The following is a 24,388-nucleotide window of genomic DNA, read 5'->3' as shown; positions in this document are numbered from 1 at the left end:
ATTGTATGTTTTTCTGCTGTGCTTGGCTGGAACAATAAGCACAAAATCTAGTTATCACCAAGAAAACAACCTTCACGCCATGTAAGTTCATATATCCCTCCCTAGGAGATGTGGGAAATGCAGAGTACCTTCTTTATTACACTGTCTATGTATGACACAGTCTTAATGAAGGGGGAAGTTATAGTAATTTCTAATGCTCCTGCCTCGAGTTTGTATCTATTTCAAACTGCAGCAGTTTGAGGTAGGGTTGAGTTATACATAACTATATATACAAATACCCCTCCAGATTTTTTTTCCCTTGAGCTGGTATGGTTTTAACAAACCATCTAGAGATACCTCTGTCTAGCTCTATGTATAGAGAAAGATGTCTGTCTATGGGTACAGACAGCTCACTACAGCTAGAATTATGTGAAGATAGCTAGCTCTTTAGAGCAGTGGCTCTCACAGATTGTTAGCTATTGAGATCCCTCTCTAACAGTAGTTCTGTATAGATCTCTATACATAGCAATGGGTCACTGTAGATGATGGGGTGGATGTCTATAGGAGAAGCTCTACTGCTAGGCATAGAGATGGCCCTCTACCTATAATAGGTCGCTGTAGCTAGAGAAGACTTTCTATAGAGCTAGGCATAGAAATAGATCTGATCTCCGTCTATAGATCTTTATGGAGAGAATGAGCTCTCTCACACACACTACGTATAGATATTTGCCATTGGAAGCCAGATTTCCCCATACAGTTGTTATGTATAGTAGGCACCGTAACTTAAAATGGACATTTTTGATTACACCATGGTCAGAACAGGAAAGCCATGAGCAGCCACTTTTAAAAGTATTCCAACTGTATTAAATTTTCCTAGTTGAACATACAGAGTCAATGCTTGAAGCTCTGGGGGATTACTTTGGCCACCTCTAACCTGCTTATTTTAAAATATCTGTTATCCTCACTCACTCTCCTGCTTTAGTAGGAATTGTGTTTAACTGATTTTGTACAAAGTCTGTTTTCTCCAGGCTTTTATCTGACTCAGTAACAGAATTTTAGTGTCTGTTGGATACTGGCAGGAGTATTCTTACAATTTCTTTCCTCCAAAGGTGAATACTACTTTATGCAAGGATTGCAAAGTGGAGAGATTTATATACATAGAGAACATGAAACAATGGGTGTAATAATTATGTAACACCCATTATTTCATGTTCTCCATGTATATAAATCTCCCCAGTGTATTTTCCACTGAATGCATCCGATGAAGTGAGCTGTCGCTCACGAAAGCTTATGCTCAAATAAATTGGTTAGTCTCTAAGGTGCCACAAGTATTCCTTTTCTTTTTGCGACTACAGACTAACACGGCTGCTACTCTGAAACCAGGGAAAGAAACGAAGCTCTTAAATTTCATGGTAACTGGCTAAGAGAAGAACCCAGTTCTCATTCCTCCATGTTTGTGCTTCAACCACACTGCCTCCTCTCTAACCTTGGCTTTTTGTATCTATTGGTGGCTTATTTTATAGTCATTTGGGGGGGGGGGGGGAGAGATTTCTTAAGCAAGGCCTGAAAAAATTCATCTGCCCAGGGGAGGGAGTGGTGTACCTGTAAAAAAATAGGAATTGATACATTGACATACCCGCTCCAACGAATAATCCAGGCTCCTGTCTCCAACAAGGGCCAGTACCTGAAAGCCTGCCATGGGAAGTAGAGAGCTGGATGGGGAACAGAGATGCACACATTACGTAAAGAGCAAGTCTAGGCTGAGACGGAGGACAAAGAGGAATATCTAAAAGTATAGATGTAGCAGAATTAGAAGACACATACAACATTCTTTGCTAGGCTGGGTGAAGCCCAGAAAAGCGAAGGAAGCATAACAAAAGCAAGTTACATTTTTAAAGCATGTTAGAGCATTAATGTTACAATTAAATGCACTATCCAGTAAATAGTACACGACAATCGTTGTTCCTTTAAATTGCAACAGCTGTGAGGGACTCTTGTACACTGTAAGAGCAAATGATTGTGTAACAGACACCTAGCAATGCAGCCTTTACTGGCCTACCCAAGGTGCTGTCACAGAACTGCACTACGAATTGAGATCTCACTAAGGCATAGCCTGAGATGTGCCAGCCAATGGCAGTAGGCTGGTCTCGGTGCCTGAGGCATGCAGCACAGTTGGTGTCAAGGCTGTGGAAGCAGACATGATAAGTGGTCAATATAACCCTTCAGCCCTACTCTACGCTAGAAAAATTCAGCTGAATGCTGCTTTAACGCAGACCAGAATAAAAAGTGTTCTGTGTTGTTTCAGAAAACCATGACAGACTTGCTCTAAGCGTGTTTTCACCAGCATTTTCTGAACTGGTTTTGTCCTGCTCTCTATCACAGAGAAACAGTTAATCTGAATCCATTGCTGACACTGCTCATCAGTAACATCTAATTTTTCTCATGTAAATGAGCCACAGAGACTAGAATGGGAAATTCAAGGCACAATGCTACGTATTCTATGCTGGAGCTAAAGAAAAAGAAAGTAATAAAAACCCCGAATATCCAATTTAATTTAGCAGGGCACTTCCACTGAATTTCTCTACTAATAGCATACACTGATGTTGAGTCTCTACAAAGGTGAGATCTTCAGTGCAGCTGGTGATGTCCAAAGTCAAGCCAGAAGATGAAGGGTGCTCCTAAAACAAGTATTAACAAGGGGCATCATCAGAATCAATAGGAAGAACACTGGTAGAAAGTGACAAAAGAAAATTGCAGTGTCTTTCAGACTTTACAATACAATGAAGAAAACAAGGTGCTATAATATCTAGATCAGAAATACACAAAAGAATTGATTTTTAAACAAAGCCTTCTAAAAAGATAATAACTATGTAATGCATTATATGACCTCTTAATGAAGATACCTGCATTTTTATGGTGCTTTACACACCATTAACTATAGTCAAACCTCTTTAAAAGTGCACCAGATTAACTAAATCAATTTAAAATTGATCTAGGCCAGTAGTGCTCAAACTTTTCTTTTCACGGACCACTTGAAATTTGCTGAGGGTCTCGGCGAACCCCTTAATGATCTTTCCAAATGTTGTTTGTACCATTAGCTAACTAAAGTGCTTTGGATAAAAGCGCTATATATCTATATATATAAATGAACTTTTTTTGTTCTACAAATAAAAGCACACAACTCATATTTTAATATCTGTAGTCTTACCTTTCTAATGCGATGGATGTGCCCTCTCTCTCCTGCCACGGCAGCCCCCAAGTTGGGGCTGGAAAGGAGCAGGGGTCTCTCCCCAGCAGCCACAGCCCCCAAGATGGGGAAAGTCGCCTCTTTCTCTGGTTGCCACAGCCCTGCATGTCCCAAATTCCTCCCACCCCCTCACCTTACATGTGCATCTTCTCTAGGGTCCAGGCACCTAATTAGTGGAGCCATGCCTGCGGACCAGAGTTTTTGAGAACCTCTGAGCTAAGTATACAATGGCAACTGCCAATATAGACACCCTTAAAATGAACTGATTTAAGCAAGGGTTAAATCTGGTTAGGTCAGTAACATACTGATGCAAAGTAAAAATCGAGGTCCCTCTATGGTGGGGGTATGCCCCATTTTAACTAGCCACGTCTAGTTAAATCAGTGCACTTTTCTAGTACAGCCAAGGCCTAATTCACGCTGAGGCAAAGTACTGGGTTTTGCAAGGTACCAACTAAGTGAAAAGAAAATGCATCACAAAGTAACCCAAACTTGATAGTCCATGCTATTCTAGGGTAGATACACTGCAGCCGCTGCAATCTGGAAGGAATATAATGCAGCCCAAGGCCAGGGTGCACACATTACAAAGTAAGTAGGGAAAACCCCAGTGGACAAAGGTGAGATTTTCAAAAGTGAGAGTTTAACTCCCATCCACTTCCAAAGGGATTTAGGCACTTGAAAAATTCCACCCCGCCCCCAATCTTTGATTAGAAAAAAACCTCTTCCTAGTATTTGTAATATATTCGCATGCAGTAGCCCCAAGCAAGGACCAGTACCCCACTGTGATAGGCACTGACCAAACACAGAAAAAAAAAGCTATCTCTGCTTTTATTTCTCCCTCAGTGTTCAGGACAACATGATTCTTTGCCCCCATCTCCACGTCACCATGGTTTTGGTTTGCGTGGTTCAAAACTGAACTGGGCGGTATCGGCTGGGATTCTCCCTTTATAAAGCCAAACATAATTATTTATTCTGGGAATAAGAGCCCTGTTGGCCTAGAGAGAGGAAGAGGAGGAGGAAAATGAATCTGGTTTTTAATGGACTTGAATCCAGGAATGATGGTGACCCTCACACTCGGCAGGCCTACTCCCTGATGTCAGCTTGGCTTCACTCCCACTGAAAATTAGGAGACAGCGGGCATTTTGAAAGAAGGCAGTTCATCTCCAATGTAGCCAGTGCGCATGGTGCTAAATAATTTTAGAGGACCCAATTTTAAATTAATTGTAACTCCAACTAACAGCTTTACTTGTAAGTTCTCAGCACATCCATTCTGTCCTTAAAGAGTAGTCTAAGTTTGGAGAGAATACGCAATATTCTACCTACGTAACAAAGCAGAAGAATCCAAAACAACTCCGTCTTAGCTACCTTCTTCTATTTTCATTTCCCTCCTTAAAACCTATGCTACACTGATTTGTAGATGTTCACACGCATTCCAGAGAGGTGTACAATGTAACTTACAAAAATTGGTCTTTACCATCTCATCTACAAATCTATTATTTCTTTGTATAATACCAGCAGTGTGCTAAATGCTTGGTGGCCCAAAAACCACAAAGCATTTAGCTTTGTCTTGATACTTGCCCATACAGTTTCCAGTGCAATCATTAACCCCGTTTCTATAGTCACTAGCATAGCACAGTGTTGGAGGGTCTTTTTGAAGCTTTAAGGTATAAAAATAATTAAAGGCTATTCATGAGGTTATTTACTGCATTGCAACCCCACCAGAATAACCTTGTGAAAACACTTTTACCACCAGTTGTTTTGATTGTGATGCCCTCATACATTCTATACACTTTCAAAGACTATTTGCGCCAAGACAGTGAGACCCCTCTCAATGGAGAAAGTGTGAAGGGATAAAAGTTTGTGTATGTGTATGTATCTCTCTCTCTCACACACACCCCCTCTCTCCTTCTATATTTGGCTGACTTCCAGAGTCCCCATAAAAAATAAACCGATGCTGTTAACTTGTCATCTCACTTACTGTACTAATCCTATTTGGAGTCAGGGTGGCAGTTAACAATATGTTACCAAGATGGCTAGCTTTGTTCCTACGTAACATACACATGCTTGCTGTTTATTTTTCTCATGCAATTGTCTGGCTTCACACCCTGTTAACAGCTAATATATTCCACCAGAGGTTTTATTTTTGCAGTTGGAGTGGAGCAGAGCCAACATTTTTGCTTAAATATTCATGAAGTTTTATCCAGGATGGCACTAGCTTCCATACAGAGCAGCAATCAAAGCAAATGGAAAGACTTAGCACTTACATGGGGCAGCATGCTCTAGTGCAGCAAGCTGGGACTCAGGAGATCTGGATCATATTCCCGGCACAGCCACTGCTTTGTGGTGTCTGACCTTGGACATCACCTCTGTGCCTCAGTCATCTCATCATCAATAAGCAGAATGGGTGAAGTTTGTGGTTGAAACTTTATGTCTGTGCAAGGTGCTGCCGTTACGGTAAAAAACAGTGGGCATTTTAATTACAAAAAGTGACCAGTTGTGACCACATTCAGCGCTGGACATTTAAGGTGGGGAAAGGAGGGGAGGCCCCCCCACTACTTTGCCAAGGGAAATGCATCTCTTTACAAAGCCCTCCCCCAAATTCCATACCTGGCCCTTGGCCAAAGGGCCCAAAGCAGAGAGAATGCTATTCCAGTTGCAGCCTTAGAAAGAGACCCTGAACTCCTCATACCTCCATTTAAAGAGCAGATAAAGAAAGCAGCAGCGTTTTGCCGTTAAGAACTCTACCAACACTGGCTCACGGGACGAGAAGGTCAACAGGGGCCTTTCTTTTCCTGAAGTCTTATTGAAATACTCCCATCCAATGCCCTGTGCATGTGGACAAGGGACCTGCTATGCATACAGCATCAGGCACAAGTGAAGCCAGCACTCCTCAAGTCCCTCTCTGCTCAACACCATGAGGAAAACGCTCTCCTTGGGTTTTATACCACAAGGGGCTTTCTATGCAGATACATAATCTTCTCTTCAGCTCATGCAGACAGCAAGACTTATAGCTGGCCAGCACTGGTCGCTGATGCCCAGATGGTGCTGTTGGCACTGTTTCACTGAAATATCACCTGGTGACTGGCAGTTTTGGATTGATTAGATAGTTAACCTCTAGTTGTCAATCAGTGAAAACAAGGGAGAAGAGAGTTATTTTGGTTGAAGACACAAACATACAGCGAATGCATAAGTGGTAGCCTCGATCCTATACAATTCATGTGGCCTCAAAGGGCCCTATTCCCCCTGGGCACAGCCTGCCTCTCAGCTCACAGCCCATCCACACTCCAATCCACCTCTGGGGCCAGAGGACAGAGTGACAGATTGAATTCCCTCACTGCCATCTCCCACTCCCCACAACGAACTCCAGGTTGCCAGCAGCAACAAATAGGAACAGGGAGGGATTCACGACACCCTGAAGCGCAGGATTGGCCTAAGCAAGGAGGAAAATGACTGGGACTGTATATACAAGTTACTTCACATACGGCCCTACAAAACCTAGACCAGGTGCCTACCAGCATAGAATCAGCAGCTGTAATGCCCCATTGTCAACAACAGAAAAAAGCAGTATATGACCATGTACCTAAAGCCTGTACCATAAAGCAGATGGACAAGGGGGTTGAATTAAGCTTGCAGAGGCACCCTAGCATTTCTTAACTTTCAATTGCTTGATTTTTTTTAAACAATGTTCTTTTAATATCGTTGTGTGGGTGTAATTCAATATATATGTCCCTCATCACCACAATATCGGAGGCAGAGACAGTGCTAGGCATAAGCAGACTAAGCAATTGCTTAGGGCCCCAAGCAGCTCAAGGGAGCCACCTCTTAATTATTAGTGTGTGTTGGGGGGGGGGGGGGAATATTCCTGCTTAGGGCCCCCAACGGGCCTTAAGCCAGCACTGATCAGAAGGCAATGAAGATAGTGACACTAACATAAAACTGAAGTAATTCCAGGACCGTAATAGTTGCTCCAGCTCTGCACTGGTGTATGACGGACCAGAATCCAAGCCCTAGTTTCAGCTCAGATCCAGTATTTGTAAAATCCTGCAGTGACAGCATGCATGAGAAACAAAAAGAAAGAAGGATTCTCTTCCCTTTCATAGACCCTTAAGAACTGCAAAAGGAATTTCGCAGCTCCCCATTTACAGGAGGAATGAAAGCAGGGCAGTACCTTTTCTTCCAGGTAGTCTGGCTGTATTGTTGCCAAGAGCAGGTACCCGTACTCCAGTAATGAGCGGCAGCAGGATGTTGAGAATTATAAGACCATTTGGGCCACCTGGAAGGCAGTCAGAATTCAGTCTGCTAACTAGATGAGCTCAACTATGAGTTTTTGATGCTGAAGGTCAGCTCGCTGCTGGATGCAGGATAGGCTTGTCTCTGGAAAGCCGTCAACACATCAGCCCCTTAATGGCATTGATGATTAGTGAAGCACCAAGGGAAAAATTAGATTAGAAAAACAAATGAAAATAATTTAGGAAGTACTGTTTAGTCTTCGTGGAAGAAGCTGCCATATCCAGACTACAGGAAACAATTTGACTTCAATCCAGAAGAAAAGGAGCCCCGGTCTGGAGTACATTAGTGCGGTGGGAGGCCGGGAATAGCAGCCACTTAGCCTTGTCATTCAGCAAACATTAGTGAATTATGAGTGTATTATATGTTGGGTTATGTGCTTTGTGAAATGCCTGGAGGCTTGCTAGAGCTGCACTAAAATGCTATTGGGCGTCTCTGTCAAAATGTAAATTTTTATACCGACTCTGAAATAAAAATAAGATTTCGTGTTCGCCTCCCAGCTACTGAAATCAAATCACAGCCCAAGCCAGAGTTGTAAAATAAGCAAAAATTTCCCTTCCTGTCAAATTAGTTCCCTGATAAAGAAAACAAGTGATATAAATGTGATTTACTTCCTTTTCCTCCTGTCATAAACATTTATGGCTGAGAAGTAACAATGGGTTTAAAAAGGCAGTCACAGCTCTTTGATTTTTTTTGCAATGCAACCTGCCCTGGAGTAGGGCTTGATATATGTATAAAAAAGGACCGAGCTGCATTCTGCTGACAGGTGTGGGAATTGTTTATAGTAGAGTGAGCGTACACTTATAAATATGTTTGTCTTTATTATATACGTCTTCTCTAGTCACCCCCCCCCCCAGATGTATACGTATTGTACACATGCAGTTTGTGGAGATAATATCCATGCTATAATTAGAGAGCCATGTGATATGTAAAATTGTATAACCACATTGCCTGCCCACTACTCCATGGTGTTGGGATTTATTCTCATATTCCAAACAGCCCAGCAGCTTCAACAGCCAATTTTTAAAAATCAACCTGTTAGAGAATAGTTTCATCCCCCTTCACCTCAAATTACAGCTGCCCAAGGCATCAAATAGGTTCTCCTGTGATATTTTACTTCTTTCACTACCAATCTTAGTCAGAATCCAGATTGCAGAGGTGTCCGCTTACTTTGTTCTACAAATAACCTAATTTTTATCTAAAACTCAGTAAAGGGGTTAGTTTGGAGGGAAGATTCTGGCTGGTTCTCATTCTACCCAGCATGGTCACTTTGCCTAACCATTATTTTGTATTCAGTGGGACCTTTGGAGATGCAGATCCCTAACTGCGACATTCCTGTGGAGTTCAGCGGAGAAGAAAGAATTCAACGAAGACAAACAATCTGATGAAAGAATCTATGCTCTCTCCTACCCATGTTTTCTCCTGCACACCTCTCTCCTCGGAGAGCTAACTTAGCGCTGATGGCGCTATCCATCCATCCTGCACTACAGTGAAGAAGAAACTTATCTAAAGGCAGACTAACACTGACACCAATGGTTCCTCTAAGGCTAATCTCTTGCTTCGGTAGCGCTCTCCCTACAGCAGAGGCACCTTCTCTCATGAAATCACTGGCTGGATTCAGAGGGGTAGCCGTGTTAGTCTGTATCGGCAAAAATAACAAGGAGTCCTTGTGGCACCTAGGAGACTAACAAATGTATCTGGGCATAAGCTTTCATGGGTTAGAACCCACTTCATCAGATGCACGGAGTGAAAATACAGGAGCAGGTATAACTACGTGAAAGGGTGGGGGGTTGCTTTACCAAGTGTGAGGTCAGTCTAACAAGATAAATCAATTAACAGCAGGATACCAAGGGAGGAAAAATAACTTTTGAAGTAGTAAGAGAGTGGCCCATTACAGACAGTTGACAAGAAGGTGTGAGTAACAGTAGGGAGAAATTAGTATTGGGGAAATTAAGTTTAGGTTTTGTAATGACCCAACCACTCCCAATCTCTATTCAGGCCTAATCTGATGGTATCCAGTTTGCAAATTAATTCCAGTTCTGCAGCTTCATGTTGGAGTCTGTTTTTGAAGTTTTTTGGTTGAAGAACTGCCACTTTTAGGTCTGTTATTGAGTGACCAGAGAGATTGAAGTGTTTTGCTACCCGTTGTTGAATATTATGATTCCTGATGTCATATTTGTGTCCATTTATTCTTTTACGTAGAGACTGTCCGGTTTGGCCAATGTACATGGCTGGATTGTACTGACAATGCAAATTAACTATTCACTAAACTGATAAGCTTGTCCAGCAGTTCAGAGGACCTGGCTAATAAGGACACCTTTTCCTTGATGAGTCCAGAAAGAAAGGATTTCAAGCAAGAATGGGGTTGGACTAGATGACCTCCTGAGGTCTCTTCCAACCCTATTCTTCTATGATCACCCATTTGTTACATTTTCATACAAGTCCTTCCACGCTTTCTCCCACACTGCTCCACACCCATGGGAAGCACTGTCTTTAAACATCTGCAAAGCTACCTTGTTCTCCTCCTTCAAACTCTCCCTTTCTGTGATGCCTACCAGAAACTTAACAATAGTTAAGCAGCTGGTGTGCAGAGACCACTGCCCATCACACTGACCAATACTGTCTCATTGTTTCCCCATAGGCCCCTGACTATCTGCATTGTATCATTTGTGGTCTCTTGCCTTATACTTAGGTGGTAAGCTCCCTGGACCAGGCACTCTATTTGTACAGTGCCTAGCACAGTGGGTCTATGACTAGGGTCTCTAGGTACCCTGGTAATACAAATAATAAATAAGAATATATTTCCTTTAGCTGTCTGTGCTTTCCGCTCCGATATCTCCAGCATGCATGTGGAGGAAGTGCCTGTGCACAAATATTCTGATCCCAGGTCCAGATTTTGGTAGGAGTTCTTGCTGGTATTCTGGTATCCGTGGCTTTTCCCACTTGGCACACTCCCACCTCCCCTCTTTACGTAGTCAGTACAGAACTATTTGTGGCTACTTGCTGGTGGGAACTACTTACTAATAAATGGAAACTTGCATTTGTTCCCTTCCATATCTGACCCCTTTCAGCACATCTGGAGCATCACGGTTAAGGAGAAACACCCTGCTTGCAGAACTGGAGCCTATGCCGGCGAGACCGCTACGTTATGCCCTCTTCACAAATACGCTGAAAAAGGCAACTCTTCTAGAACGACGCCATAGTGTCTTTAGTATCTTTTTCACGTTGTAGTGGGTCTGAACACGGAGTCCAGCTGGGAAATAACTTCTTCCCCCACACCTGCCACTTGAGAGCTCTGCCTCTTAACCCTCAGCATTCCCCGAAGCTATTGCTTCTGCATTTCAGTGGGGTGCTATCCCGTTCCAAATGCTGTGCACTAGGGCAGAGAGATTAATGGAAGATCTCTACAGCATGTTTGGGGGATCAAATAATGAAGGTCAGAGTACAATGGTAAGCAAAAAACGGTCTGACCATTTCTCCCATCCGTCTGTTTACTTCTTCCTTTCTTTTCCTTATATCCATCTAGATCTCTCACACTCACTTTCTTTCTCTAACGGCTGGAGCAGACACAAGCCCTTCGCGAATCCTGAAGAGTTTCTTCCAGCCTGCCTGCTAGAGGTGATGTGCCAGCTGCTGGGAGGGTGGGAAGCAGGCAAGAGGCTCATGGCCGCACTCATGTCACTCCACGGTGAGGAAGAAGTGCAGTGTGGGCAAATAGACATGTCACCCTTCCCCCAGTACCCTGAAAGACCAGATCTGCCACTTGGCCTGGAAACCCAAAAAGTCTATTCTCGAACTTGAACCAGTCCCCTCAAATCAATAAACTGCCAGGCTAGCGCAATACAATCCCACCCCAGGCAAACAAAGCCTGTCCCTTAAATCCATCAACTGGTCCTTCAAGTATCATGTTTACTCTCTACATAGCCCCTTGGAATTCTTGGTTATAACCATTTGTAATATTATTGCCTGTAATCAGCATGGTCTTAAAATCCTACTATTCCTGTTGTAATCCATAAGTGGCTTTCTTACCGACAACAGCAGCATGTTTTGGGGAATCACAACTCCTTAAACTTGCAGTCCTGCTGTCTACACCAACCCTCAAAATATGCCAGGACCTAGTGGAAATTTCCTTTCCTATCATATCCAAGTTTAAAAAGCTAATAGCCTGGCTGAGCACATCCAGTCCTTCTGGCAGCAGGTTAGAGAGAACATAAGAACGGCCAGACGGGTCAGACCCAAGGACCATCTAGCCCAGTGTCCTGTCTTCCGACAGTGGCCAGTACCAGGCGCCCCAGAGGGAATGAACAGAACAGGTGATCACCAAGTGATCCATCCCCTGTCGCCCATTCCAGAGATGTCAGGTGTTTGGGATGTACGGCTCATACTGTGCATCATGCCACAGGGACTGGGAGCCTGCTCAGGATCCTCACCCCGGCATCCTATTCCATTACAGAATGTGCCTGGGGGCCAATGTACTGAACAGATTTCCAGTTTCCAATCAAAACATCAAAAGAAAACACCGCCCACTAAGTTAAAGTGATGGTGAAAGGTAAATTTGCAAAGAGTTGGGAGGATGGTGGAGGGAATAGCCAGGCAACTGACTTTTAAGAGACACCTTCAAGTAAAATTAGCCCCAAAATTTGGTGGTGTTGGAAAAAACATGTCTAAGAATGGTCCCCAAGATTTAAGAATAGGATTATCATAACCAGGGTTACCATCCTGAAGTGCTGCAAAAGCATAATGGTATTCAGAGTCCTGAGATCCAGGATTGGTCTCCAACCTCCTTACCTCTTGGGGAATAGAACCCACTTCTGGTCAAATCTTGGGGCACTGGCTTGATTGCCCCCAGAAACAGGAGAGACTGGATCTTCTACCTCAAGAGATCCTGCTGAGAAGGGTCCCTGCAGAGGGATGAGAAAGGGGGGAGGAAGGGGTTGGAACTGAATGGAGCATCCTGCTGAAACCACCTCCAGGATCCACTTATCTGATACAACTCCCTGCAAAAGCACAAGAACAAATCCACACAGACACACCCCTGGAACCCCAGCCAGGGGTATTCTATCTGCTACCCAAGATCCATAAACCTGGAAATCCTGGACGCCCCATCATCTCAGGCATTGGCACCCTGACAGCAGGATTGTCTGGCTATGTAGACTCCCTCCTCAGGCCCTACGCTACCAGCACTCCCAGCTGTCTTCAAGACACCACTGACTTCCTGAGGAAACTACAATCCATCGGTGATCTTCCTGAAAACACCATCCTGGCCACTATGGATGTAGAAGCCCTCTACACCAACATTCCACACAAAGATGGACTACAAGCCCTCAGGAACAGTATCCCCGATAATGTCACGGCAAACCTGGTGGCTGAACTTTGTCCTCACCCATAACTATTTCACATTTGGGGACAATGTATACCTTCAAATCAGCGGCACTGCTATGGGTACCCGCATGGACCCACAGTATGCCAACATTTTTATGGCTGACTTAGAACAGCGCTTCCTCAGCTCTCGTCCCCTAATGCCCCTACTCTACTTGCGCTACACTGATGACCTCTTCATCATCTGCACCCATGGAAAAGAAGCCCTTGAGGAATTCCACCATGATTTCAACAATTTCCACCCCACCATCAATCTCAGCCTGGACCAGTCCACACAAGAGATCCACTTCCTGGACACTACGGTGCTAATAAGTGATGGTCACATAAACACCACCCTATACCAGAAACCTACTGACGGCTATTCCTACCTACATGCCTGCAGCTTTCATCCAGACCACACCACACGATCCATTGTCTACAGCCAAGCTCTACGATACAACCGCATTTGCTCCAACCCCTCAGACAGAGACAAACACCTACAAGATCTCTATCAAGCATTCTTACAACTACTATACCCACCTGCTGAACTGAAGAAACAGATTGACAGAGCCAGAATAGTACCCAGAAGTCACCTACTACAGGACAGGTCCAACAAAGAAAATAACAGAATGCCACTAGCCATCACCTTCAGCCCCCAACTAAAACCTCTCCAATGCATCATCAAGGATCTACAACCTATCCTGAAGGACAACCATCACTCTCACAGATCTTGGGAGACAGGCCAGACCTTGCTTACAGACAGCTCCCCAACCTGAAGCAAATACTCACCAGCAACCACACACCACACAACAGAACCACTAACCCCGGAACCTATCCTTGCAACAAAGCCCGTTACCAACTGTGTCCACATATCTATTCAGGGGACACCATCATAGGGCCTAATCACATCAGCCACGCTATCAGAGGCTCGTTCACTGCACATCTACCAATATGATATATGCCATCATATGCCAGCAATGCCACTCTGCCATGTCCATTGGTCAAACTGGACAGTCTCTACGTAAAAGAATAAATGGACACAAATCAGACATCAAGAATTGTAACATTCAAAAACCAGTCAGAGAACACTTCAATCTCTTTGGTCACTTGATTACAGACCTAAAAGTTGCAATTCTTCAAGAACAACAGACTCTCACGAGAGACGGCTGAATTGGAATTAATTTGCAAACTGGATACAATTAACTTAGGCTTGAATAGAGACTGGGAGTGGATGGGTCATTATACAAAGTAAAACTATTTCCCCTTGTTTATCTCCCCCCCCCCCCCCCGCACTGTTCCTCAGATGTTCTTGTCAACTGCTGGAAATGGCCCACCTTGATTATTACTACAAAAATTCCCCCCTCCCCCCCCCCGCTTTCCTGCTGGTAATAGCTCACCTTAAGTGATCACTCTCATTACAGTGTGTATGGTAACACCCATTGTTTCATGTTCTCTATGTATATAAATCTCCCTACTGTATTTTCCACTGAATGCATCCAATGAAGTGAGCTGTAGCTCACAAAAGCTTATGCTCAAATAAATTTGTTAGTCTCTGAGGTGCCACGAGTACTCCTTTCTTTTTGCAAATGCAGACTAACACGGCTGCTACTCTGAAACATGCTCCCAGGCAGGTCGGAAACAGGAGAGACGATCCCTGAAGGGTGGATGAAGGGTGGTTTCTCACAGCATGTGGTCCAGAGAAAGGGTTGGTTCCTGACCCTTGACCAAGCCAAAATGGTGGTTTGGTCGAAGTCGCTGACTGACACATGAGAGTCGAGGAGGGCCCTTTCTTGGGTGGTCTGGACCTCTTCAGGCCTTGTGTAAGTGTGGTACGGAATTGGCCTGGAATGGTCTGAGATTTACTGAACCACCTTCTCCTTGCAGGCGTGTGTGTCCTGAAAGATCACTGAGCGGCCCTTGAGTCCTTCAGACTATGGAGCAAGGTGTTGGTGTCACTACTGACGAGCTTTGATCCTGCGAAGGGGAGATCCTCAACAGAGTTCTGATCCTCCCTGTGGAAGCCATGAGGCTCTACACATTATGACTGTAGTTGCCAACAAATGTGAGTCTCTGTCGACTACATAAAGGGCGGCCTGCAGAGAAGCCTTAACAATAATTTGTTCCTCTAAAATAAGGGTCTGAAATTTTTCTCTTTGGTATGTGGCAAGAGATCAATAAAGTCCATGAATTTTCCATTATTTGATAAGTCGTATTTAGTCATTAAGGCTTGGTAGTTTGCACCCGTAAACTGCAGAGCAGCTTTTTCATCCCAGCAAGTCCAGTCATTTGAGTTCCTTGTTGGGACAGAGAAAGGGAGACAACTTGCTGTGAGTTTGCCACGATACTTTATTGACGGCATCCACCGCCAAATAACTGGGAGTAGGCTGGGAGAAAAAGTACTCCAGGCCCTTCACTGGAATGTAGTATTTTTGTCTGCCCTCTTGTGATGGGCGAGATGGTGGTAGGCATCTGCCAAACAGCGTGTGCTGGAGACAGCAGCTCCTCACTGATGGGCAGGGCAGTTTTACCCTGGGGGACAGAGTATATAATGTCCTCCAGGAGTGTGTTGAGCCTCCTGATTTTCCTCCAGAGGAATCTGGAGTGATCCACAATTCTTCTAACCAGGTCCTGGAAGGGTATGAAGTCAGCAGCATAAGTCATAGTCGGGAGGTACGACGGCCTCATCGGGAGAGGATGACGACAGTGGTGTCTCTTCCTCAGCTACCAGCTCATCTTTATCAGCAGTCTCCTCTTGGGGTAGAGGGACCTGCAGTACCAGAGGCTGTTGTAGAGGGTCCTGCCGTACCAGGGGTTTAGGTCAGTATGTGGCCTTTTGTAGACCAGCTCCCTATAACAGTCATCATAAGGGGCCCAAATGCCTACTGTGGTGGTCCATAGGGGAAGGGAGTAGGGCCCTAGGCTTGCTCTGGCCAGGATTGGTGAGGGCACCTGTTGATTGTGGACAGATTCTCCTCCTCAAGAAACACCTCCAGAGAGTTGAGAAGCAGAGAGGCAGAATTCTGGACAAAGATGTCCAATGATGTCTTCTCTGTAGCAGCCAAAGGCGGGAGCCCTTGGTGTCGGTATTGGGGCTGGAATTGGTACCAGAGTGCAAGGAGGAGCGGGCAGGCAGTCAGGCTGGTACTTGCACTGTGCTGGGGGTAGTGCAGATGGAGGCTCCAGATCCAGGCAGGACTGAAGAAGGGCCCCTACTGGTACCCCTTAGGATGGAGAGCCTGGTTCCTTCATGACCCAGAGGTCCTTGTGCAAGATGAACAAGGCTGGTACTAGGGAGTGCTTCATCATAGCCTGAAAAGGCACTGGAGATGGTATGAAGGTGTGGCCCAGGCACCCCATAGGAATGCATGCCGAGGGGGATTGAGCTGAGGTATGAATAGAATGGTCCTGTGGCTGTGACCCAAGGAGGAAGGTACTGCAGTTGATGTGGACTTCTTAGGAAAGTCCTTACTTCCAGAACCCTTCTTGCATCTACAGGACTACTCTTCTGGCACCAACTTCGAGCAGACTGGTGCTTGCTAGATGACCCCTTGGTGCATGAGCTGGGGTTTTCTGGATAGGTACTGGCACCTGCAAAAGCTTTGGCAACACCCATACAGGAGCACAAGTTCTGAACTCAGGGGCAACTTCATCCTTCTTCCTGGAGTCTCTCTGGGGAATGAGGTCTCTCTCTCAGAATGCTTCGATTCCAAAGCAGCCCCATCATCTTTGCTTGCCAAAGTTAAAGGCACCAGCACAGCTTGAGAAGCTGAGGCCGATGTATGGGGGAGATTGGGACCTGGCAGGTCTCAGAGAATGCTCCATAAGAGCGAGCATCTGCCTATCCTCCCTCAGTTTGCAAGCTCTGCTCTTAAAGCTTCTGCAGACCTTGCCCACAGGTGGGACTCTCTGAGGCAGTTGGAATGCCTGTCGATGAGGGGGAAGAGACCTGTGGCAGATATCACAAGGCTCAAAGCCTGGAGTCCTTGGCATAGCCCAATGGGGAAAGTTGGGGATAGAACAGCTGAGGGCAATGAAAAAGAAGTTTGAGGAGGGAAACCCTGCTCCTCCGAAAGCACAAGTGTGCTTAAAGGGAATAAAACAAAATTCAAACTAAATTAAGTAAAACTAAAAGAATAGTAGCTCCCAATGTAGCGGGCACCACTGAACTGTCTCGACCTGAGGGTGGCTGAGGATGAACTGGAATGGCAGTAGGTTTCCGCTTGCCTCTGGCCCTTGTATAGGAGCATGAGGAGGTGTAGTGTGCAGGTATGGACTTGCGGACACTACTAGCTAAGATCTCCAATCGAGAGCACTTGGGCACGCACACATCTTTCACTGGAACACTCATAGGGACATATAATCAAAGAAGAACTGCACATTGCACTTGAGAGGATAGTGGTGAGTTGATCAGGTCAGCTGATCAGGTGGGTTGGAGCTGCACGCTGGGGCCCAGCACAGATTCTTCCCAGTGATCATCGATAACCAGTGGAAAAAACTTTGCCAAATTCCATAGATTTTTTTGGTCTGATTCTGTGGAAGTTTTGGGAGTATTTGTGGGATTTTGGAGGGGCACAAGATCTCAGAACTCAGAGTAAATGATGTGTCTCTATGGAATAGAGTTGGGTAAAATGAATTTTCACTCATTCTTGTCTGTTATTAAATCCTACTTCACCTCTAAGATCTTTCATTCCCCCTCTCAGATCCTCCAGTACCCACAGGTGGCAGCTCTCCCTTACCTATCTCAGAGGACTATACTAGAAAATAGTTAAATATGCTCTTCTCTTTAAAACCGGCTGCCTTCTCTGTGTGAGGAGTCCCTTACATTAGTTGGAGAGCTGTGACATTTAACCCTCCAATCATCAATAATCTCCAGAGTTAACAACCCCAAGCAATGAACAGGGCCCCTGTTCACTCTTCTCAGAGTTCACATTTCATAGTCTGTCTGCAGACTTGGGAAGACAGCACTTCATTGGGTCACAACTGGAAAGTTTACCTCGCAACCATCAGAAGCAGATGGCAGAACTCCTGTCTCCCAGTCGCCTGCTCTAACCAAGGGAGCACAATGTCCATCCTTCAATACACTACTTCACTTGCCTTACAGGAGAGGCCATTGCCAAGTGTAACGTGTTTGTGTGATAAGGGCTTACGGTAAACTGGTGTTTTTGAAAGACTGAGTGTAGGAATTAGAGTACAGAAAAGCCCATTAAAATCTGGAAGATCATGTGATTTTATTCCTATCTTTGAAAAACCCAAACACATATGTGCTACGGCAAAAATGGATTCTGAAAGATGATTAAGTAAGCTACGTAAAAACCACAGTACTATTGTTGAACCTGATAGCAAGGTCAGTGGTCAAGTACAGAACCTTATAGGTTTGGGGGATTTTTTAAAATTCTATTCCACTCTTTGTTCTTGTGCAAGATTATTGCCCATTAAGCAAATGGATTAATCTAGGAAGCTGACCTGACATCTCTCCAAATCTGATTTCCAAGATCTTCTCAGCAGAAAGCTCCAGGGTAGGCCACCAGCCTTAACAGGGCTGCTGTTCTGATATAAGATAGCAACTCCTTCTCCTAACCCACAGGATGAAGGGAAGGGAAAAATAAAGACCTATCAGAGCAGAGGAAAAGAGACACCGCCCCTGTATTGTGGTATTTCAGAGCTGAATTCTGCTGGGCCCAGCTCTGCAAGGAAAGGTTAGCCACTTGCCTCACATTTTCTAAAGCATGACTTTCGGCAGCCTTTCCCCACACTCCCAAGCTAGAAGAACAAAAGACATTATCTCAAATTCCATTAGCCATATGAAAATATTTTTACTATACTGCCTTATTAATCTGCAACACACACAAGCACCCTCTGCTGTCTGGATGGAGATATGTTCCCCAGACTTCTCAAGGTTGCTGTTTGGCAGCAGAAACCCAGCCAGCATTTATTAATTATGAGCTTAAGCTTTCATGGATATTTTCCAGGGCCTCGTTATTAATAAGAATAATAAAATAGTGAGTGTTTTTAAAGCTCATTTGTTCTACAGCATATTGATTACAGAAGACTCTGCAGTGCACAGACAGAGCAACTGCAAGCATTACACATGACACCCTCTGTATTGTGCTCATTTAGCAGCTGTAATTTGGCCTGATTATTTGCCAAGGGCATTTAATTTTTTAGATAAACTTTCAACTTAAAGTTTTCTGAACAACTACAGACTCACAAACCTGATGAAAATGAAGTACCAGCCTTCTCCAACGGCCCTACCAATAACTGCCGCCTTCAATTTGAAAGTGCATAAAAGGGAATACTTTTGTTTTAAAATAGTGTTTCAATGATTCTTTATAGAGAGAGTGGCAAGTGCATTTCACCTGTGGAACTCACTGAGACATGATATTGTTGGGGCAAACAGACATTTATATTAGTATGTATAGCAACTAAATCTGCAGCTGCACCAGCATGAAGGGCTACTCTCAACTCTCTGCTTCAAGGAATAAAATGATCACCCAAAGGGACTATTAACACAGATTTCCTCCTGATTCCTGCCACCATTTGAATCAGGCCTTGTCTATACTCAAAAGTTTTGCTGTTTTAACCCTGTCAGCATAATTAAAAAGGGCAACCCTCTCCCCCTCCCACAGAGAAGACACAGTAATATCAGTTAAAAAAAATGCTTAGACCAGTATAGCTTATTTCTGTTCAGTAAATTAAGTGTCTCATACTAGTATAACTGCATCTACACTAAGGCTTTTATCAGCATGTGTATGCCTGTTAAAAAAAAATTACACCCCTTCTCAACATAGTTATGCCAGTAAAACTTTTTACATTTAGACCAGACCTAGGAGGAGACACACACATAACCCACAAAATGGACTGAAAAAACATACAACCAACAAACCAGGTAGTACTTGGCAAAAACACATCTGAGAGAGCAGTGATCTATATAATACCACACACACGTTGACGCAGGAGATCACTCAGGTGAATGACAATAGGATATGAAAACTTTGACCTCCATTTTAAATCACTGGTTCAAATACAGACTAGATGAGTACTGATTTCAGACCTTCCTAGAATGGTTAAAGTACTGAAATACGAAGAGGAAAGTTCTTACCATTTCCCCCATGCCTTGCCAGCCTTTGATTTAATTCCATTGGCTTTGGTGTGAGCTGTAGATGCTTGGCACCTCTCATGACCTGGTCCTGGATACTGGCCTAATCCAAACTCAGATTTGGACCCAGAGTTGGTGGGGCTTTTGGACAAAGTGTTACGGTTCTGGTCCACGTCTAGTAATGACAGAGTTAGTCATCTGGCAGCTTTGTAGTGGCCAGTGTGCGAGAGGAGTCATTCAGTTGGCATCCATAACATTTCTTCTAAACCACAGACCTTGTCAGCCAGATTCATAAAGATTTTTATTGCTTCCTCTATGGCTACATGAATTTGGCTGTTGTGAAGGCAACGCTGGAAACCCTGAAGCCCTATATTTCTCTACAGAACCGGTTCAACAGGAAACTTCCCCCATACTGCCCGTGGCTTTATAATGTCACCAAACCAACCATTCATACTGATGCCCATCTGGGCAATGAACATCAATGAGTGGTCCTATATATGTTATTACCCTAGATTTTTCATCTCAGCAGCCAAATACTGTAGTGATAACATGCAAGGATATTAATTCTGTGTTCAAACATATGAGGAATCTATAGTAGTCTTTAAATCTAAAGAACACATGGTATGTGCTTTTTGGTTACAAGGTAATGTCAAGTCCTGTAAGTAGAGAGATGCTTGTAATAAGTTAGCCATCTGCAAAGGGCACTAATACTTGACCTCGTTTTTAAATCAGCATAAAAGTGATTTCTCTGCTATTTACCTCTAGTGCAGTGAACAGTAATTAGCTGCAGATAAGGATCCAACAGGATGAAGGCTGGTGTCCAACACTTGAATCTACTTCTTGCTAATTTCTTGTCTGCAGAGGGAACAAAAAAAAAAAATTTCTTTTCAGTGTCTATGAAAAATCTTCTTGAAGCCATTTTGTCTCTGCTCCCTTGAAAGGAAAGCACTTATTCAAGACTTCACAAAAAGAAAAACCCTTTGTACAAAGGGCCCTGGGTTTGTTTTCTTTTATGGTAACAGCAGCTGTGCCACTCAGACACTGCTATTTTGCCGTGAACCCACAGATGCTTTGTCTTGCTGTCACCCGAGCATGCCCATGAAAAGGGCTGGCCTCGTTAAGTCTTTTTCAGTTAAAAAAAAAAGTTTACCAGCACACACATCTTTTTTGACGATCGAGTTCCAACCTCAAAAAACATATGCAGGAACTTTGTTTTTTCCCCCCCTAACACCTGGTTTACCATCTTCTGCACAGATCACAGAACTATGTACATGTTTTTAACAGTATGGCATAAGACACTATACTACTTACTGTCATGGAGTAGTTTAAGACTAACTCTAAAGGGACCAGAGCTTTACTGCCAGATGTGGGGTAGGGGGCAAAGGACATTAGGGTTTGGTCCGTTGAGTAGGAACGAGAAGATCTATACTAATGGAATGTGTAACTGCACAATCTGCTTATGCAAAGAAGAATGAAAGATTGTCCTAGATTCGGTCTATTTATCACAAATACACACACACCCTCACACTCCTCAACAAAATTTTGGTGGTTCAGAGTACAGGCAAGTCCAAACTGGACTTTGGCCCACTGAAGGGATGTGCTGGAGTCTCAAGGCGAGACCCCAGATCAGAACACTCCGATCACGAGATCCCTACCATCTCTGAAGTAGGGCCCATCTTGAACTCAGAGACAATGGGACCTGGCTCCAGACCATCCCTAATTTTGTTTTTCGTGTTTTGCTAAGCCAACCCTAGCCACCCTTCATTTTGCCCATCTTCAGTAGAAATCTCTCAGTCTCAATCTGATCCCATCAGATTGCCTGCATTTTTACCCTAGTTAATTGCCTATCAGTTAATTGTATAATTAGGCTATTTGCCAGGCTTGACACATCCTCTTGTGCACTCACCCATGGGGAGTTGGCAGCTTTCCCAGGCAAGTGCCATCAACTTCCACAGAATCTCAGCTTTTTTTTTTTCTTTTTTAAATTAAAGTTCTAGCCCTTTTCCTTGCACAGGTTACCTTCCGAATATGAATGGAGAGGAAACCAATACAGTGGCCTCTTTGATTTCAGCATTAGATAAGGCCCCAAGTCTGCAGACAGCTCGAGTGCCACTGCTGCTGCTGAGAGCCTTCCCAGGTTGCAGCAGAGTGAATAAGGACCAGAGTATTTGCACAGATCGATCAGAATTCCACACAGATTCCCTTGTTTGCAATATTTTTAATATTTATAAGGCACTCAGCATTGCCACCCCTCATAATTTAATTGCAAGCCTTGTAAATCTGTGTTTTTTCTTAAAGCCCCAGTTCCTGGAGTCATGTGATTGTGTTAGAACTTTCAGTTTTGATTTTTAAAAAGTACATTTCTAGCCCTCATGCCTGAAAACAAAACCTTGGAAACATGACCAAAGTGCACCCTAAAAACATGAAAAATCAGAAGTGAAAAAGGACCCAGCTTTTTCTTTTTTTCCTATATAATCCCATGTATTTTAAGCCAAACCCATGATTTTTGATGGTTGAGGTTGCAACATTGCTTGGATAACACAGTAATGAGCGTGACATGAATGTCTTGCTCAACAGATGACAGTATGCAATGTTAAGCTTATCAGAGCATGTGCCATTGTCCAGTCGTCCAAACACCTAACTTTGGGCTCCATTTACGTGCACATTCAGGAGGTGATGCTGTAGTGATAAACAGACAGAGCCCTCTGCACTTGTGATATTAATGGAAACCTGTGTAGTCTATTTATGAAAACCTTGACCTAGAAGGAATTCCTGCCTAGCATCTCTGTAAACAAGTAGTTGCTCCATTAGTCAATTTAAATCATTAGGGCTGCCACTTATTTACATTTTAAAGCAGTATGTTTTTTTGTTGTCTTGTAAATTTATTATTGTGCATTGGGAAAGCCATCTGTAAAGGCCAGAAGGAGGGCTTCCTCTTGTGTTGACAGACATGTTGCTGTAAACAAATCCTTTTAATGTACCAAAGCTGTTTGTGTCATCTTTCGCAGATTTTGTTTCTTGTGTATTGTGGCAATAGCACCATAAGGATTCTCACTGGCTCTCTTTTTTTTTTAAAAAAAGTTGATTTTTGTTAATCCACATTTAATGTTAGTACTGAGGAGTTCATCCATGTCTTCCATCCTAGTGCTAGCAGCTAGCGCTTACGCACCATGACCAGCTTCAGACTGACAGATCACAGATCATTGTCCAACACTGTAGCTCACTTCCATAGGATTCAGATGTATTGTGCATGTGTGTAAACACGTAAAACACTCAAGAGGTGCGCACAGCTGCTTTCTCCATTGCCTGTTCACCGTTAATCAAATGCTTATTGTGTGCGTCAATAACGGGCTCATGTACCCGAGAAAGGAGGCGCCCAGGCAGACAATTCTAAGATGAGCCAAATCAACTGAAAAAGTTGGTCGTTGAAGCAGAACTGCACCTTCAAAAATCCAAGAGGGCCCCAAGTTGTAAACGTAGTCCATAAACAGCAGTAACATTGTACAAAATGGGTACCCAGCTACTTATCTGCCCTTTCATTAAATAAAATGATAGCTAGAATATACCAAAGAAAAAAGAGACACATCCCAGGAGGAAAAACAGGGCTGGGAGGTAATTCAGGATCATGCAAGGATTCAGATCATAAACTTGGCTAGAATATTTATGCTGCAAATCTTGAGCACAGGAGGCTTTCTTCTCCCAGCCAGGTTAGAAATATCTATTGCTACTTCTAATCCCAGTCAAAATCAGGCAAGAAAATGGAAACAATGAATCACATTTTTTTAACCTCCAAAAAACGGTGTGTGTTTTGAGATTTTTTTTGGGACAAAGTGAGGTGTGGGGAGGAGGTTCAACAATAGGTCTTCATTGCTCAAGCTAGTTCTGCCTTCTTTCGCCATGCAACTCCATCTGCTCTCTCTTTCCATGTAACCTATGAATGTAATAGAAATGGAGATTCCGGGATAAATACTCTGAATAATCCCCATGGACAGGTCTAGTACCTAACCACCACCTCTGCATCTTGGAAGCCCTCATTATGGCTCTGAGAATTACTACTATTCAATTATTTGTAATGTGGTAGCACCTGTAGGTCTCAGTTCCATTATAAGTTACATGGGCTTTGCAAGTAGAAAAAAGGTAGGTCAGATTTTGGGTCTTATATGAACCTTGATTTATGAGCCTTGCTTTTCAACTCCCAGTTTACGTGCTGAACAGCTCTCTCTCTCTCTCTTACACACACATTTCTATGTTAGCAAAAGCCAGAAACAAGCAAGCAGGATATCACTACAAGGCCAAGCAAAAGGGAAAAATACATGACGTACAAGCTAATCTTGTATATAACGTGGCATTAACAGCATTTCTAACAAGTAAGAACACGTAGGTAATGCATAGTCTGATTCCGTCTCACTACTCTGCTTTCTAAA

General features: G+C 43.8%; 1 protein-coding gene across 2 annotated transcripts in view; it reads right to left on the bottom strand.

The window, feature by feature from the left end:
• The window catches only part of LOC125623739 (uncharacterized), an 87,465-nt gene that overhangs the window by 7,204 nt on the left and 55,873 nt on the right, over nucleotides 1-24,388 (bottom strand). For both annotated transcript variants that reach the window (XM_048823554.2, XM_075120745.1), the window contains exons 2-5: nucleotides 20,724-20,819; nucleotides 19,968-20,139; nucleotides 1,616-1,691; nucleotides 1-26 (exon numbers count right to left, since the gene is read on the bottom strand). The exon at nucleotides 1-26 is cut by the window's left edge and continues 52 nt beyond it. In XM_048823554.2, coding sequence (XP_048679511.2) covers nucleotides 1-26; nucleotides 1,616-1,691; nucleotides 19,968-20,139; nucleotides 20,724-20,819 — 370 coding nt within the window. The remainder of the gene's footprint in view (nucleotides 27-1,615; nucleotides 1,692-19,967; nucleotides 20,140-20,723; nucleotides 20,820-24,388) is intronic.

This window comes from Caretta caretta, chromosome 17 (genome assembly GCF_965140235.1).
Source record: "Caretta caretta isolate rCarCar2 chromosome 17, rCarCar1.hap1, whole genome shotgun sequence".
NCBI lineage: Eukaryota > Metazoa > Chordata > Testudines > Cheloniidae > Caretta > Caretta caretta.
The sequence above is the reverse complement of the archived record's forward strand: the minus strand, read 5'-3'. Positions and strand labels throughout refer to the sequence as shown.